General features: G+C 42.9%; 1 protein-coding gene across 1 annotated transcript in view; it reads left to right on the top strand.

Annotated features, from left to right (window-relative positions):
* PLPPR1 (phospholipid phosphatase related 1) overlaps nucleotides 1–18190 on the top strand; it is a 167807-nt gene that overhangs the window by 116728 nt on the left and 32889 nt on the right. Inside the window, exon 3 of the mRNA XM_088461322.1 lies at nucleotides 12283–12471. Coding sequence (XP_088317448.1) covers nucleotides 12283–12471 — 189 coding nt within the window. The remainder of the gene's footprint in view (nucleotides 1–12282; nucleotides 12472–18190) is intronic.

Here is an 18190-nt window from a genome sequence, read left to right on the forward strand (position 1 = left end):
CCTGCATGTTTGCACGACAGCAAACATCGTTAACAACCCACGGGAGCACACATTATTGGTCGTTTGGTGCATACACACTAGACGATATGAACGATATATCGTTGAACGATATCGCTAGCGTTCATATCATTCACTTTTATCGTCTAGTGTGTATGCCCCATTTGAAATCCATGTCAAAATGAATACTGCTTCCTCTTGTCATGTACATGTGGTGTTATTTTCACTTCACTGGACAGGGATTAAGGCTAGTGCACTCAATTGTATATAAATTATATAAAATACATAGGAGTCTTTAAAAATTAGATCCTAGCTGCACCTTCATTCAGGGGATGTATCCATCTGAGTGTTGTTATGCACATATAGTAGTAGTTGGTTTCAATCAATAGATTTACAATAAAAAGGTTGAGGTAGACACCAACTAGTAGACAGGCAGTAGTTCAACAGGAACACAAGGTCGACATGGTAAAAAGGTTGAAAGTGGAATAGTCAACACATGCATAGTCAACAATTTTTTTTTCGCAGTTAGGTTTAGTCACTTACCCGAGAGTCAAGGCCGGTACACACTAGCCAATGTCTAGTGTGTATGACCTCATTAGTGACGGGACCCAGCAAGGGTGCTGGCATTGGCAAGTGCATACACACTTGCCAATGCTGGCAGTGATGGACCGACTGTGGGGTCATGCTGCATTCGACAGCATGGCTCCCACTAACGATATTGCCCCTGTTGGACCTATATGCAAGTCCGACAGAGGCTGAAGCTGATGACACAGGGGAGCGCACATCATCAGCAACATAGCGAGTACACACTAGATGATGTGCCCGATATGTCGCTCAGTTCCGCTGGATCAGATGACATATTCTCCAGTGTGTACCTGGCTGTAGGGTTAGGCTCTAGAATAGATGGTTAGGCACTTACCCCATTAGTTAGAGTTAGGCACTAGGAGGAATGGTTAGGGATAGACACCTACCCCCAGGGTTAGGCACCAGGAGGTTGGGCTAGCGTTAGGCACCAAGGGGAGGGTTAGGGTGAAGATTAGGGTTAGAAAAAAAAAACATGAGTTGACCAATTTTAAGTTGACCATTCCAATGTCAACCTTTTGTACCTGTCAATCTTCAGCCATGTTGACCTCTTGTTTGTCGACCTTTTGACCATGTTGATCTTTTGCACCTATCTACTTATTGCCTGTCTACCAGTTGGTGTCTACCGAGACACTGTCAACCTTTTTATTGTAGATCTTTTAATCTACACCCAGTAGCAGTTGAGAGTGCTGGACAAAATATAAACATCACAATATATTAAGTGATCATTTTGACGTGGGTAAAAAATAACAGTTACATTTAAAATTGTGGCACAGATCATGAAAACAGTGGACACAGTGCTACACCCCATACAGCTGATGGCAAACCAACTGTGGCCATGCAGGGTAGACTGGTGCATGGTGAATTTTAAACTTAGTTGGATAATGAGGTGAGTTGTAAAGAGAAATCTGTGACTGTGCTGAAAGTACAGTATATATATTTTGTGATGGCGACTCTTACTAAATGGTGCTTAGTCCAGCCCCTGAATCTAGAGAGCAAGTGCTGTAGTATAGAATAAATGCAATATATATATCCTGATGAAGGGGCGTGTGGCCCCGAAACGTTGATGCATAGCACCTATGACTGATTAAATCGACGTTAGACTTCATCAGAGACGCCCTCTGATGAAGTCTAACGATGAAGTGTATTAGGGCTGGGCTTGACAAGGTGCTTCTAACAGTGCTCCAGTGCTCTGGCTGTCCTCAGGTGTCCATGTTTTCCCAGCATGTGGGTGAGCTCATACACATGTGGAGAGGATCCGTTAGTCCAGGGGACAATCAGGAGCTTGCCGGGTCTGTTATACTTATGCCATGTGGTATCCAATCCACACAGGGTGAGACTTGGTACAAGTCTTCTAGATCATTTAATGTTTATTGCAGATTTTATCTGTTTTAATAAAAGGATAATGCACTATATAGCGCTCCCTTTCTGCTTATTTTAAACCAGATTCCTATTTTCCTGGAGAAGTCACAGGATTTAAAGTGCAGAGGGAGAGCAGCTGCTTGAACAACTTTGGAAGACTAGTGCACTACAAGTGCCAGAAGTTTTCTGCAGCACAGTGTAGATTTTATATTTGCTGTAACAGCTCTGAAATCACTAAGCGCATACCCTTAACATATGTTTCATTGCATATATACAGTCAGGTGCATAAATATTGGGACATTGACAGAATTTTCATGTTTTGGCCTCTATTCACCACCACAATGGCTTTGAAATGAAACAAACAAGATGTGCTTTAACTGCAGACTTTCAGATTTAAATTGAGGGTAATTACATCCAAATCAGGTGAACGGTGTAGGAATTACAACGGTTTCTATATGTGCCTCCCACTTTTTAAGGAGCGAAAAGTAATGGGACAAACTAAACAATCCTAAATCTAACTTTCACTTTTTAATACTTTGTTGCAAATCCTTTGCAGACAATTACAGCCTGAAGTCTGGAACTCATAGACATCACCAGACGCTGGGTTTCATCCCTGGTGATGCTCTGCCAGGCCTCTACTGCAAATGTCTTCAGTTCATGCTTGTTCTTGGGGTATTTTCCCTTCCGTTTTATCTTTATTAAGTGAAATGCATGCTCAATCGGATTCAGGTCAGGAGATTGACTTGGCCATTGCATAACATTCCACTTTTTAGCCTTAAAAAACTCTTTAGTTGCTTTTGCAGTATGCTTCGGGTCATTGTCCATCTGCACTGTGAAGTGCCGTCCAATGAGTTCTGAAGCATTTGACTGAATATGAGCATATAATATTGCCCGAAACACTTCAGAATTCATTCTGCTGCTTTTCTCAGCAGTTACATCATCAATAAATACAAGGGAACCAGTTCCATTGGCACCCATACATGCCCACGCCATGACACTAGCATCACCATGCTTCACTGATGAGGTGGTATGTTTTGGATCATGAGCAGTTCTTTTCCTTCTCCATACTCTACTCTTCCCATCACTCTGGTATAAGTTGATCTTTGTGTCATCTGTACATAGGATGTTGTTCCAGAACTGTAATGGCTTTTTTAGATGTTGTTTGGCAAACTCTAATCTGGTCTTCCTGTTTTTGAGGTTCACCAATGTTTTACATCTTGTGGTGAACCCTCTATATTCACTATTGTGAAGTCTTCTCTTGATTGTTGACTTTGACACATATACACCTACCTCCTGGAGAGTGTTCTTGATTTGGCCAACTGTTGTGAAGGGGTTTTTCTTCACCAGGGAAATAATTCTTCTGTCATCCACCACAGTTGTTTTCCGTGGTCTTCCAGGTCTTTTGGTGTTGCTGAGCTCTCCGGTGCGTTCTTTCTTTTTAAGAATGTTCCAAACAGTTGATTTGGCCACACCTAATGTTTTCGCTATCTCTCTGATGGGTTTGTTTTGATTTTTCAGCCTAATGATGGCTTGCTTCACTGATAGTGACAGCTCTTTGGATCTCATATTGAGAGTTGACAGCAACTGATTTCAAATACAAATGTCACACCTAGAATCAACTCCAGACCTTTTACCTGCTTAGTTGATAATGAAATAATGAGGGAATAGCCCACACCTGTCCATGAAATAGCTTTTGAGTTGATAGTCCCATTACATTTGGCCCCTTAAAAAGTGGGAGACACATATAGAAACCATTGTAATTCCTACACCATTGACCTGATTTAGATTTAATTACCCTCAAATTAAATCTCAAAGTCTGCAGTTAAAGCACATCTTGTTTGTTTCATTTCAAAGCCATTGTGGTGGTGAATAGAGGCCAAAATATGAAAATTCTGTCAATGTCCCAATATTTATGCATCTGACTGTATATATATATGCAGTGTTTGCAAATACATGCTATAGCGCGTGTTTTACCCAGTGTCGGGCACTGGGGACCCACTTTTTTAAAGTTATCGGGCCCCCAGTGGACGCGCTATGCTGTGGCCAATCCCTGACAGCTGGCTGCAGCACAGCGCGTCCCCTTGCAGTAACAGACACAACACTGCCTAATAGAGCAGCCAATGAGAGTCAATCAGACTCTCATTGGCTGCTGCTGTGGAAAGCCGTGCTTGGATCAAGTGTCTGATCCCAGCATCGGCACAACATCCGTTCCCGATGCTGGGACAGTGTGTGTGTTCCCAGCGTTCACTGCGGCAGGTACCTGGTGAAGGGACCGCCCGGTCCCTTCCACCAGTGGCGGCGGGAGTAGCTTGGCTCCGGACGCAAGCTAAGCGGAGCTCGCTGCCCCGAAGCCAAGTAGCGGCAGTCGGTGGCTGTTGTTTGGCACTGGCCATGAGCCAAACACGGCTCGCAGTCCAGCAGCCAATAGGAGGCAGACGCGACCAGCCAATCGCGGCTCGCCGTGTCATAGCTCTGCCCACTCACGGCGTCTTGAATTAGACGTGGCTGTGCGGGAATCTTCAGTACCGACGACGGAGAGGAGGAGAGAAGACCTCCTGATGAGCAGAGCGGCGCAGCAACAGTTCCGGTGGCCGCGCAAGAGGCCAGAAGACGGCGTGATCAAGAGGGAAGAAAGGAAGAGGCGGCAGAAGTATGAAGCTGAGGACCGAAGAGGACTGCGGGGGTGGGAAGAAAAAGAGCTATCGAAGATCCCCCACACAGCCTCTTCCACCATGTGGGTAGGCGGCCTTGGGTGACCATTATTTACCCCTCCCTAGACCACCAGGGTTGTCGGGCACTAGGCCCGTGGCATAAATTCAGGCAATAGGCCTGTTAGTATATAGGTGGGCACAAGGCCCAGGCTACATAGGGGGCATTAGGCCCAAATTAAGGTATTTGCCCCACAAATAGGTGAGTGACCTGGGCATACTGCTAGTGGCAATGCATAGGGGGTCATCAACTGGGGGCATTGCAGAGGGTGACTAAAGGGCATTAATGTGCAGCATAATATGTAAAGGCCGGGGATGGCTGTGTGGCATCATTTGTAAGGGGTATTACTGCTTGGCATTAATGTGCGGCCTAATGTTTAAAGATTGGGCATGGCTGTGTGGCAAAATGTGTAAAGACTGGGCATTACTGCGTGGCATAATGTGTAAAGGGCACTAATGTGCGGCATAATGTGTAAAGGCTGGGCATGGCTGTGTGGCATCATTTGTAAGAGGTTAGGGGAGGCCTGAGAGTTATATAGGGAGCTCTAAAGCATAATTTATGATGGGACCCAGAAACGGTTAGGAAGGACCCAATTTTTTTTAAAGTGGAGGGTCCCTGGGACTCACATATTTTGTCACTCACTGCCACCGCGATCACTGTATATTAGGGGTGTGCACCGGCCACTATTCATGTTTTGTGTTTTGATTTTGGATCTGGATCTTTCTTCGCGTTTTGGATCTGGATTGGTTTTGCCAAAACCACGCTTCCGTGTTTTGGGTTCTGGGTTTTGTGTTTTGGATCTGTATTTTTTTTTTAAAAATAATAAAAACAGCTAAAATCACAGAATGTGTTGGTTTTTCTGCTCCTATGCTATTATTAACCTCAATAACCTTAATTTCCACTCATTTCCAGTCTATTCTGCACACCTCACACCTCGCAATAGTGTTTTTATGTCGAAAAGGCTATGCTAAGCGACACGAGTGGGCGGCACAAACACGTGGCCCATCTAGGAGTGGCACTGCAGTGGCAGACAGGATGGCAGTTTGAAAAACTAGGCCCCAAACAGTACATAATGCAAAGAAAAAAAAGAGGTGCAAGATGGAATTGTCCTTGGGCCCTCCCACCCACCCTTATGTTGAATAAACAGGACATGCACACCTTAACAAACCAATCATTTCAGCGCCAAGGTCTGCCACACGACTGTGGCTGAAATGATTGGTTCGTTTGGGCCCCCACAAGACAAGCTGGCAATTAATCTGTCCCTGCACAAACTGGCTATACGGAGGCAAGATGTCATCCTCATCCTCCTCATCCACCATTTCCTCACCCTTTTCAGTGTTGCGTACATCCTCATCCTCACAGACTATTAACTCGTCCCCACTGGAATCCACCACCACAGGTCCCTCTGTACGTTCTGGAGGCTGGGCTCCCTGGAAGAGTTGGTAATTCATTTTTATGAACATCATCTTCTCCACATTTTGTGGAAGCAACCTCCTATGCCTTTCGCTGATAAGGTTCCCGACTGCACTAAACACTCTTTCGGAGTACACAATGGAGGGAGGGCAACTCAGGTAAAATAGAGCCAGTTTGTACAGGGGCCTCCAAATTGCCTCTTTTTCCTGTCAGTACAGGTACGGACTGTCTGACATGCCTACTTGGATGCTGTCACCGATGTAATCCTCCACCATTCTGTCAATGGTGACAGTATGATATGCAGTGACAGTAGACATGTCAGAAATTGTTGCCAGGTCCTTCAGTCCAGACCAGATGTCCAAACTTGGTCCTGCCTGCCCTGCATCACCGCCAGCGGGTTGCTTAGGATACCTAAGTTTTTTCCTGGCAGCCCCAGATGCGGGAGAAAATGAAGAAGGAGCTGTTGACGTGTCACGTTCCGCTTCAGCTGACAGTGTTTTCACCAGCAGGTCTTTGCACCTCTGCAGGCTTGTGTCAGCCGGAAAGAGAGACACCACACAGGCTTTAAACCTAGGATCGAGCACGGTGGCCAAAATGTAATGGTCTGATTTCAACAGATTGACCACCCTGGAATCCTGGCAAAGCAAATGAAGGGCTTCATCAACAAGTCCCAAATGCCGAGCAGAATCGCTCCGTCTTAGCTCCTCCTTCACTTTCTCCAGCTGCTTCTGCAAAAGCCTGATGAGGGGAATGACCTGACTCAAGCTGGCAGTGTCTGAACTGACTTCACGTGTGGCAAGTTCGAAGGGCTGGAGAACCTTGCACAACACGGAAATCATTCTCCACTGCGCTTGAGTCAGGTGCATACCCCCTCCTTTGCCTATGTCATAGGTGGATGTATAGGCTTGAATGGCCTTTTGCTGCTCCTCCATCCTCTGAAGCATATAGAGGGTTGAGTTCCACCGCGTCACAACCTCTTGCTTCAGGTGATGGCGGGGCAGGTTCAAGAGTGTTTGCTGGCGCTCCAGTCTTCGGCACGCAGTCGCTGAATGGCGAAAGTGGGCAGAAATTTTTTGGGCCACCCAAAGCGTCTCCTGCACGCTCCTGTCGCTTTTCAGAAAATTCTGCACCACCAAGTTTATTGTGTGAGCAAAACATGGGACATGCTGGAATTTGCCCAATCAATTGTCTAAATCCCACTGCACTAATAGCGGATACCGGACGCACGACTAACACCAACATAGCAGTCAAGGCCTCAGTTATACATTTTGCTTCAGGATGACTGCTGTCGTACTTCATCCTCCTCGCTAAGGACTGTTGGAGGGTCAATTGTTTAGTAAAAGTAGTGGTGTTCCTACTTCCTCTCTGGGATGATGAACGACTCCCAGCAGCAGCAACAGCAGCAGCGGCAGCAGTAGGCGTAGCAATGCAGGATCCTCCGGAGGAATCCCGGATAGGAGAGTCAGTCATGCCAGATACATGGCCTGCAGGACTACTTCCGATCCTTACTAAGGAGGAAATTGACGAGGAGGGAGTTGACGGTGTGGTTTGCAGGCGCTTGGATACAACAGGACAACGGGATTTAGATGTCCCTGGACTGCTTACGGTCTTAGCCAAAGATTCTGAACTTGACAGTAACTTTTTATGAACGCGCTGCAGGTGCGTATAAGGGAGGATGTTCCTAGGTGGTTAACGTCCCTACCCCTACTTATTTCACCTTTACTTATGGTACATATGGCAAGACAGTTGTCCGGATTTGGATAGAAATATTGCCAGACCAAAGAGGTGGAATGTTTGGTCTTCTGCCCAGGCATGACCGTGATGGGCTTTTTCATCCCACGGACAACAACTGTCTCCCCTGGAGCCTGATTTAAACAAACCACATCACCATCAGAATCCTCCTCGCCAACTTCCTCCTCAGCGCCAGCTACACCAGTATCCTCATCCTGTTGTACCTCAACAGTGACATCTTCAATTTGCATATCAGCAAGTGGACTGTGGGTGCTCTTTTCAGCACTTGCAGGGGGTGTGCAAATGGTGGAAAGAGCCATCTCTTCCCGTCCAGTGCTGGGAAGATCAGGCATCGCAAACCGCCACCACACTTGGACTCTCCTTGGGGATTTGTGATATCTTCTTAGAACGCACAGTTCTTCGCTGTGCTTTTGCCAGCTTAACTCGTTTGATTTTTTTAGCAGGAGGAGGGCTTCCATCGTCATGTGAAGCTGAACCACTAGTCATGAACATAGGGAAAGACCTTAGCCGTTCCTTGCCACTCCGTGTCATAAATGGCATATTGGCAAGTTTACGTTTCTCTTCAGATGATTTAAATGTTTTTTTTAAGGTAATTTTTTCTGAACTTTGTCATTTGGGATTGTATGTGCCCTCTACTATGACATTGGGCATCGGCCTTGGCAGACGACGTAGATGGCATGTTATCGTCTATGTCATGACTAGTGGCAGCAGCTTCAGCACTAGGAGGAAGTGGTTCTTGATCTTTCCCTATTTTATTTTTATTGGAGAAAGTTTGGTCCTCCATTTACGTTATATTGATTTGATATATACGTGCAGCTAAGGCGCACACAAACACAGAAAATATTTTTTTATTTTTGCTGGAGACTAGTGCACTTTGTGGGTTACACCACCCTTTAAGAAATGAGCCAGCCGGCTCTTTACTTACAGGACACAGGCGCACGCTTGGCGCTGCTCCTTTGTTGATGCACGTGCAGCCACAGTGCACACAATTCACAAACACAGAAAATATTTTTTATTTTGTTTGGAGTGCACTTTGGGGGTTACAGCACCCTTTAACGGTCAAGCCAGCTGGCCCTTTACTTATGACACAGGCGCACGCTTGGCACTACTTTGTTGATGCACGTGCGGCTACAGTGCACACAATTCACAAACACAGAAAATATTTTTTTGTTTGTTTGGAGTTACTTTGGGGGTTACAGCACCCTTTAACGGACAAGCCAGCCGGCCCTTTACTAATGGGACACAGGCGCACGCTTGGCGCTGCTCCTTTGTTGATGCACGTGCAGCCACAGTGCACACAATTCACAAACACAGAAAATATTTTTTTATTTTCTTTGGAGTGTACTTTGGGAGTTACAGCACCCTTTAACGGACAAGCCAGCTGACCCTTTACTTATGTGACACAGGCGCACGCTTGGCGCTGCTCCTTTGTTGATGCACGTGCAGCCACAGTGCACACAATTCACAAACACAGAAACATTTTTTTATTTTGTTTGGAGTGCACTTTGGGGTTTACAGCACCCTTTAACGGTCAAGCCAGCCTGCCCTTTACTTATGACACAGGCGCACGCTTGGCACTACTTTGTTGATGCACGTGCGGCTACAGTGCACACAATTCACAAACACAGAAAATATATATTTTTTTTGTTTGGAGTGTACTTTGGGGGTTACAGCACCCTTTAACAGACAAGCCAGCCGGCCCTTTACTAATGGGACACAGGCGCACGCTTGGCACTGCTCCTTTGTTGATGTACGTGCAGCCACAGTGCACACAATTCACAAACACAGAAAATATTTTTTTATTTTGTTTGGAGTGTACTTTGGGGGTTACAGCACCCTTTAACAGATAAGCCAGCCGGCCCTTTACTTATGGGACACAGGCGCACGCTTGGCGCTTCTCCTTTGTTGCTGTACGTGCAGCCACAGTGCACACAATTCACAAACACAGAAAATATTTTTTTATTTTGTTTGGAGTGTACTTTGGGGGTTACAGCACCCTTTAACAGATAAGCCAGCCGGCCCTTTACTTATGGGACACAGGTGCACGCTTGGCGCTGCTCCTTTGTTGATGCACGTACAGCCACAGTGCACACAATTCACAAACACAGGAAATATTTTTTATTTTGATTGGAGTGCACTTTGGGGTTTACAGCACCCTTTAACGGTCAAGCCAGCCGGCCCTTTACTTATGACACAGGTGCACGCTTGGCACTACTTTGTTGATGCACGTGCGGCTACTGTGCACACAATTCACAAACAGAGAAAAAAAATTTTTTTTTGCACTTGGGGGGAGCACCACTGATGGACAGAGCACCCCCTGGACAACACTACAGCACCCCTTTAGGACTGGGACACTGCACAGGACTTTGGAGTGGACACAGCCCCTATGGACAACTGACTGCACAACACAGTCCAGCCAGCCCCTATGGACTTTGGAGGAGTGAACACAGCCCCTATGGACAACAGCAGCACAGCGCAGCACAGCACAGCACAGCACAACACTACACTGCACTACACTACACAGGCCAGCCAGCCCTAACTCCCACCCACCCTCTTCACTGTCCACAGCCGAGTGAGAAAATGGTGCCCACGCGGGTAACTTATATAGGATCCAAAACCCGCGAGACCCGGAAGGCGGGATGATGATGTTTTGCCTCGATTTCAGATCCGAGTCAGGCGGGAAAAGTCGAGCCTGACTCGAATCGGCCTCGGATCGGGGGGGCTCGGGGGGGTTTGGATTTCAGAAATCCGAACCCGCTCACCCCTACTGTGTATATATATATAGATAGATAGATAGATAGATAGATATAGGGAGCCTCTACTGCTTGCCTCATGAACTTTTAATCTTTTGAATTTCAGATAATCATACCCCTTTTTTAAATAAGTTTTTTAAATAAGCTATTTATTTTACTTTATCTCTACCTTCATTGTATTTGTGTGATTTAACAGTCTTTGGAATTGGTTTTAAATGTTTTTTATTCACCTTGTGTTCACTTATTATAAATTGTTATTTATTTTTAAATATACATTTTTCATTATTACACTTGCACTTTATTTCTGAATATTTACAATATTAATCACATATATTATAAACATGCTGGTCACCATATATCAGTTACACTAATCGCACTATATATATGCCAATACAAATATATTGATGGGGTGCTCTAAAACAGACAACCACTTTATAAAGTCAATATTGCATAAACATCCATATGACTTCTTTATAAAAGACCGTTCCTTCGGAGGCTTTATGGTTCCAGCTTTTATCTTGAATAAATGTTTTCTTATGGGACTTTCTCTTTGCTCCAGAAAATGATGTATTAGTACTTGAAATATTTTTTGAGCTTGTCAATATTATTCCTTGGGGCCCTATAAAGACATCCTCACACCAAAGAACACCCAAAAATCAGGCCCAAGGTCAACATTAATAGATATAAAATCCCTTTATTAAAATATATAAAACATTCCGAAATAGAGGAATTTGCTTACTTAATATCCAATAAATACTGTGTGCATTGCGTTGCTGTCCTCTATTAGTGAATATTCACCTGCGTTCCAATAGTGGACATAATCTTTACAATTAGACCATCTATCACTTCTAAACCCTACGCATTTCATCTCTCTATACATTTAAGTTCATTTGTGATGTAAAAGGCTATTGTATAGCCAGCAGCCAGCAGTCAGCTATCATATTGAGAATGTTTGTTTAGCAAACACCTCACCAGATGTGTGGGTGTGTAGGTCTCTCATTTTTATTTCTAATTATATGTTCTCTTTAGATCCAAGCAAACAATTTTAAGAAGCAATTTAGAATTTCTGTATCTCATACATACCTAATATTCACTGCAAACTCTGGAAATTCATTTTTGTGAACAGACACCTAGGACAATTGTTTTTAACTGGAAATCAGTCAGCTGTGCCCAGATGGAGCATATGATATTGCAACATTAGCTCACCTGTTTCATCAAATATTGGAATAACAGTTACTGCGCTTTGCAAGTTTTCTATTAACAATATTTAGTTATAGTGGTGACAACTGCATTATGGGGGTCTGCAGAACGTACACTGAAGTCTGCTTTATCTGTATGGACAAAAACATAACAAGTCACTTTCTGCTTTTTGATTATACAGTGTTTTATTTATCAATTCCTAACTCACACTTCATCCTAACTACATTGATCAAGCTACATCAGTGACACAATATGCCCTTCGATACTCTAGCTTAAGGCACATACCCCTCTGTGAACTGGCAGTGGTTTCACTTCGATCAGACACATTCATGAGGTCAGTTTGCCAAAGGGCTTATGTAATAGACATTGTATGGCACATGCAAACAGTGCAACATATCAGCTCCAGTTAAAGGATGATTGCTTAAGTGATGGGGACAATATTGGTTCATGGGAGCTGCTCTGAAAGGAAGGCACTTTTGTTTATATATTTTAATGTACCATGCTTTACTTTCAGCTCGTCATTATGGCTGGCACTGTTCTGCTTGCATACTACTTTGAATGCACGGATACCTTTCAAGTGCACATTCAAGGCTTCTTCTGCCAAGATGGAAATCTAATGAAGCCATACCCAGGGACTGAGGATGAAAGTTTCATTTCCCCTCTGGTACTGTACTGCGTGCTGGCTGCAACACCAACAGCTATTGTAAGTCATTTGGATGCTAAGCATTCTTAATTATTTATATAAAGCATTTAGTTGACACAAATATACTGAACTTGCATGTTCTCAACTTTCATTGTTTCATTTTACATTTTATAGTCAGTGGACATAAATCATGTTATAGACAGGTTTTGTAATCAATTTCAAGTTTAACATTTTCATGTTTGTCTCTACTGTATAAATATAGGTAATTAAAAACTATATATCATTTCATGTCTTCTTTTTAGTTTGCATGTTACAAATCTGTGCTCAGTCACTTTATATTATTGGAGGAACAATTATTAATAGATTTTCGGTCTCCAAAAAGGAACTAACTAGGTATCCAATCAATTTGGTATTATTAATGTGTTCATTGGAACTATCAATGTTTCATGTTTGCAGAATGTAGGTCACACATACAGTAGCTGTTTGCATTACTAACCAAATGGCTTTTCCAATGGCCTTGTAGAAACTACAGTATTTGATAAATAAAAAGCAACAACTGCATGCATTTCATTAAGACTATATTATATTGATTCCTTTCATGCGGTAAAGATTTTCTCTTATTCAATTAAAACAAATCAAATTAAGAAAATAAGGGAGAGACTTATCAAAGCTTGGATAGAGATAAAGTGAAGAAAGATAATGGGCCTGATTCACTACCGATCGCGGCTGCGATTACGCACGCAGTCTGACTGCAATGATATGCTAATCCATTGTGGTCGCTATGCTGTCGCAGCACTATATAAGGACGCTTACCTTATCTCACACACATCCGTATTGTTTAGCCAGACTGCAAAACCAATGGTAACATGGAGAACAATCGGAGCCTCACTCACACTTGCACAAGGTCAGACCTTACTCAGAAATTGCTAACCTCATTGCACACACTATGTACTTGAACTGCGTATGGCATCGCAGTGGATAATTTATGCACGCCACTCCAATGGCGTTCAAACACACTGTCACGCCTGTGTTTCGCCATTTCGCTGAATACCCCCCATCACCACCCACAGACGGCACTCCTGTCAATCACTTTGCGACTGGTCTGCATAGTCTCCGCAGTCCTGATCGCAGTGGCTAGTTTGCGCATGCGCAATGCGATGCATACACATGCACAGCACACAACAATCGGCCAATTGCATGCGTAATCGCAGTTGCAATCCTTGCTGAATCAGGCCCAATGTACTAACCAATCAACTCTTAACCACTTCCTGGCATTGTCGCATCATTTGCGACCACACCAGGCTGTGCGTTATCTGATCTGGTCGTCAACAATGCGAACAGTCGGATACAGTGTGGATGGCTGCAGGAAGATTTTCTTCTTGCAGCTGCTGCTCTCAGAGAGACCTTCCAGTCCCTCTGCTTCTGCCCCCTTCTACAGTGTCTGCCGTGCTGCCGATCACTGCTGACCAGTCAGCACAGCAGGACTCCCCCCCCCCCCCTCAGTCCCCTAGATTGTACCTGGTGGCTGAAGCCACTGGCTAAAGGAAAGTCATGATGGTCGCGATGTTCCTGATGTTCCGATGGTGGTGATCCGATGTTTGAAAAGAAAAAAAAAACATTTGTTCAATACTTAAAAACTAATCATTTTGGATAAGTTGAAATACATGTTCTTCACCTAATTGACTTAAAAAAAATTACAATTTCTGAGCAGTTTTTTTAGAAAAACAATGTGTCAGTTAAGTGGTTATCTGTCATTCTTCAAATACAGGGATCTATTTACTAAGCCTTGGAGAGAGATAAAGTGGATGGAAATAAAGTACAAACCAATCAGCTCCTAACTGCCACTTTACAGGCTGTTTCTAAAAAATGACAGTTAGAAGCTGATTGGTTGGTACTTTATCTCTCTATACGTTATCTCTCAACAAGGCTTAGTACAAATACCTCTTTATCTCTCTCCAAGCTTTGATAAATCTCCCCGTAGGTTTTTGAAAGTAAATCATGCATAAATATGAAACATGAACATTTTTTGTTATGTGTATTAAAATACAGTACATGCGCAACTTGTCAAACAGCAGACAATATAGTGTAGTAAAGCAGTTAAAATATATATATGTCAGGTTTATATAAAGAGGAACTAATGTTGAAATATATACTGTATTTCTTGGTTTGTTGGAGATAGCTTTGTGTTTTTCTTTAAAGCCAGTTCAAAAATATTACATTTCAAGTCACTAACCTTAATCACAATGCTGTGCTAGCTGCAGGGAAGGCTTCTTTATCATCTTTTAAAGAGTAGATGATTTTAGCAGAATATTTCCATTTCCCTGACCTAAAAATGAGAGTTTCAGCAAAATCAGAACAGGTTGAGTCTCCCATATCTAAATATTCCGAAATACGCAATATTCCGAAATACGGAATTTTTTTGGCATGACTAAGATAATGAAACCTTTGATTTTTGATGGTTCAATGTACACAAACTTTGTCTAAGCCTATTGATAATATTGTATAAAATTACCTGCAGGCTGTGTTTATAAGGTGTATATAACACAGAAATGCATTCTGTGTGTATTTTTGGGTCCTATTCCCAAGATATTTCATTATAGTGTATAATTATTCCAAAATACGGAATATTCCGTTATCCAAAATACCCCTAGTCCCAAGCATTTTGGATATGGGAGACTCAACCTGTAATACTGTATGTGAATGGCAATTTATAAGTATTTGTGAAAAGAAGTTAAATTTGTACTTTTGACCACTTGAATGAAAAATTATTGCTGCTACTGTATTCGTACAATAACAATAATGACTTTAATGTTGCTTGTAAGAAATATTGTGCAATATAATACCCATAATGAATGTCTTCTCTGCCAAAGATATCTAATAGGATGGAGCAATAAGTTTATAACGCTGTTGGATATCTTAAGGCTAAGGCCACACAGACAATTATCTGAGGTGTGTTAAGAACATAGAAATTTCTCTTTGCATAATTTGTTGCACTTCTTCATATTACAATGTGGATTGTGGGTTTGTAATGTTTAGGAACAACTAAACCATAATAGTTCACAGTGCAGTATTTGCTATAGTGGGCCTAACATATAATAGATCAATGTTGCTAGCATTATAAGGTCAGTGTTCTTTAGGGGGGAGTAGATATAAGCTGCTTGCCATGTTCCAATGATAGTTAAAGGTAATGGTAGGTGGCCTCGCCATACTGTGACATCTTGGAAATGTCCAGACCTGCATAATTTTTAATCTGACATCTTGTGAGTCAGTTTGAACTCCAGCTAGGCTGCTCATGGCAATGCAACAGTAATGATTGGAGTTCGAACGGGGCATAATAGTGGATGCCGGACGGATAATACATTCCATATCCGAAGATGTGTGGTCATTCAACATTCCTCAATCACATGTATACCGGGAGTACCGGTATCCGTGTCACATGTATACCGGGAATACATCACGGAAGGCATTATCACCCACTGGGTTGGCAGTGCAGTGGCCGACCGCAGGCCACCTGCTTGATGATCATGACCACTGGCTTCTGGCCAGAATTGTCTGTGGTAACAGACAGGCTACACTGGCTCAAATCACATCCACATTCAATGCAGGAGAAACCAGATACATATCCAGCATGTCACTGCAACGTTTTTTAGCTTCCATGGGATATTGGAGCAGAAGACTCACCAGGGTGCCCCTGTTAACACTACAACTATGTACACAGCGCCTCACCTGGGCTTGTGACATCACTAATTGGACCCTTGAAGACTGGAAACATGTGGCTTGGTCCAATGAGTCACGGTTCCAGTTTTTTTGGGCTGATGGTAGGGTTCGGGTGTGGCGCAGACCCCATGAGGCCATGGACCCCAGTTGTCAACAAGGCACCATGCAGGCTGGTGGTGTTTTCATAATGGTGTGGGGTGTGTTCATGTGGCATGGGTTGGGTTCACTGGTCTGCCTGAACATGTCATTGACCTGTAACCGCTATGTTGCATTGCTTGATGACCATTTGCAGCACTTCATGGATTTCATGTACCCCCAAACCGATGGAATTTTCCAGTAGTATAATGCACCATGTCATGGGTCCCAAGTTTTCCAGAATTGGACATTCTGGAGAGTTCAGACAAATGGTGTGGCCCACATGTTTGCCCGACATTAACCCAATTGAGCATTTATGGAACTAGGTAGAGAGGTCCATTCACAACCAAGATCCTGCACCTACAACTAACAGGTAGCTGTGGGAAGTTATCTAGATGGCATGGGTCAACATCTCTCCAGAGGTCTTCTGTCCACTTGTGGAATCAATGCCGCATAGAGTTGCTGCTGGAGGGAGTCATATACGATAAAAAAACATCTATCCTATGACTTTTGGTACTTCAGTGTATACAGTACATGTATATGCCTGATATTTAGATTTTTTGGAGTTAGAATGCTATTGTCTATCTGAACCATAACTGTTAGGGATAAGCAGCATTATCAGAATTGTTCAGAAAATTATTTGCTTTATTCTGCTTTAGATCACAAAATGTTGTACCTTTTGTCATCAGAATTTGACCTTTAGTACTCCCAGTGCTATGGCAACCACACCAAAGAAGCAATTGACCATCACTCCCTTATCTTAATGAATAAACTATAAATTCTGTGAACCGCGAGTTTACAAATACAATGGGAAATGGCTTTCTGTTCACTAGAACTTGCCTTTCTGTGACATTACATATCCTTGATTTTGCGCAAAATATCTGTCATTTCTACTGTTCTACTGTTGTATCAAGGGAGAGCATTTGTTTGACCATAATGAACTGTTGTTAAACTGTTTCAACTCCATTTTGTAATTCCAAAACATATTGATGTAAGGAACAAAGTTACCTATTACTCACTGAAAACTCCTTTTTGGAGTCTACAGGTGTATGAACGGTTTCACATTGAAATTTGGACCAAAGACGACATTACCACAGAAGTTTTTCACTCTGGAAAAGCACTGCTGTCATGCAAATGAAAAGATCCTCACCATATTCACTCATTCAGCTCCATATTTGCTCATTTAGCACATACTTGATGACTCTTCTGGTATGTCCTGAAGACTTACAAAATAGTGGGTGATCTCCTGGCCTTCCAAGAGGGTATGGATATCTCCCATATGGCACACTGTGATCAACATAGTGGGAAGAGTAAGCTGTACATCATCTCATTGTAATGGGTAGAGCATGATGATGAACATTGTGTCACAGTGAGAAGAGCGCATTGCTGCAAATTGTGTCATTTATGCCAATATGACCTGAGTTCATAGAGCTCTCTTCCATATCACATGTTGGGGAGCTCTCAAAAGTAGACAAGTACGATTTAACCTTTAGACTTTCAATCTACCATAATGTGACTAGTTACACATATGGATTACCCTCAACCAACCATTTTCCATCCAAAATTTTAGCATGCTTGCCAAGCTTCCACAACTAAAAACTTTGTATGCCAGTTTGGATTGCAAATTGTGATGTAGAGATGCGAAGAATGGGTCATCTCAATTTGGAGGCTTAGATTGTCAATCAAAAACAATATTGTATACATTTTCTTGTAATATTTATACTTGTTTTGTTAACACACATGGCCTTAGCATTAATGTATAAAAGTTTGCACCGATTTACAGTAATCAGAAATTGTTAAAACACTATGGCATTGCTATTAGATACTGCTAGGTCATTTACTTTATTCTTGTTTCATTTTTTTGTCCAGACTGCTGTAGATGCTTGATAATTCTACAGATTTTTCACAGTGTTCTTTAACTACCAAT

This window comes from Taudactylus pleione, unplaced genomic scaffold (assembly GCF_031769625.1).
Source record: "Taudactylus pleione unplaced genomic scaffold, aTauple2 ptg001032l, whole genome shotgun sequence".
NCBI classification, from domain to species: Eukaryota; Metazoa; Chordata; class Amphibia; order Anura; family Myobatrachidae; genus Taudactylus; species Taudactylus pleione.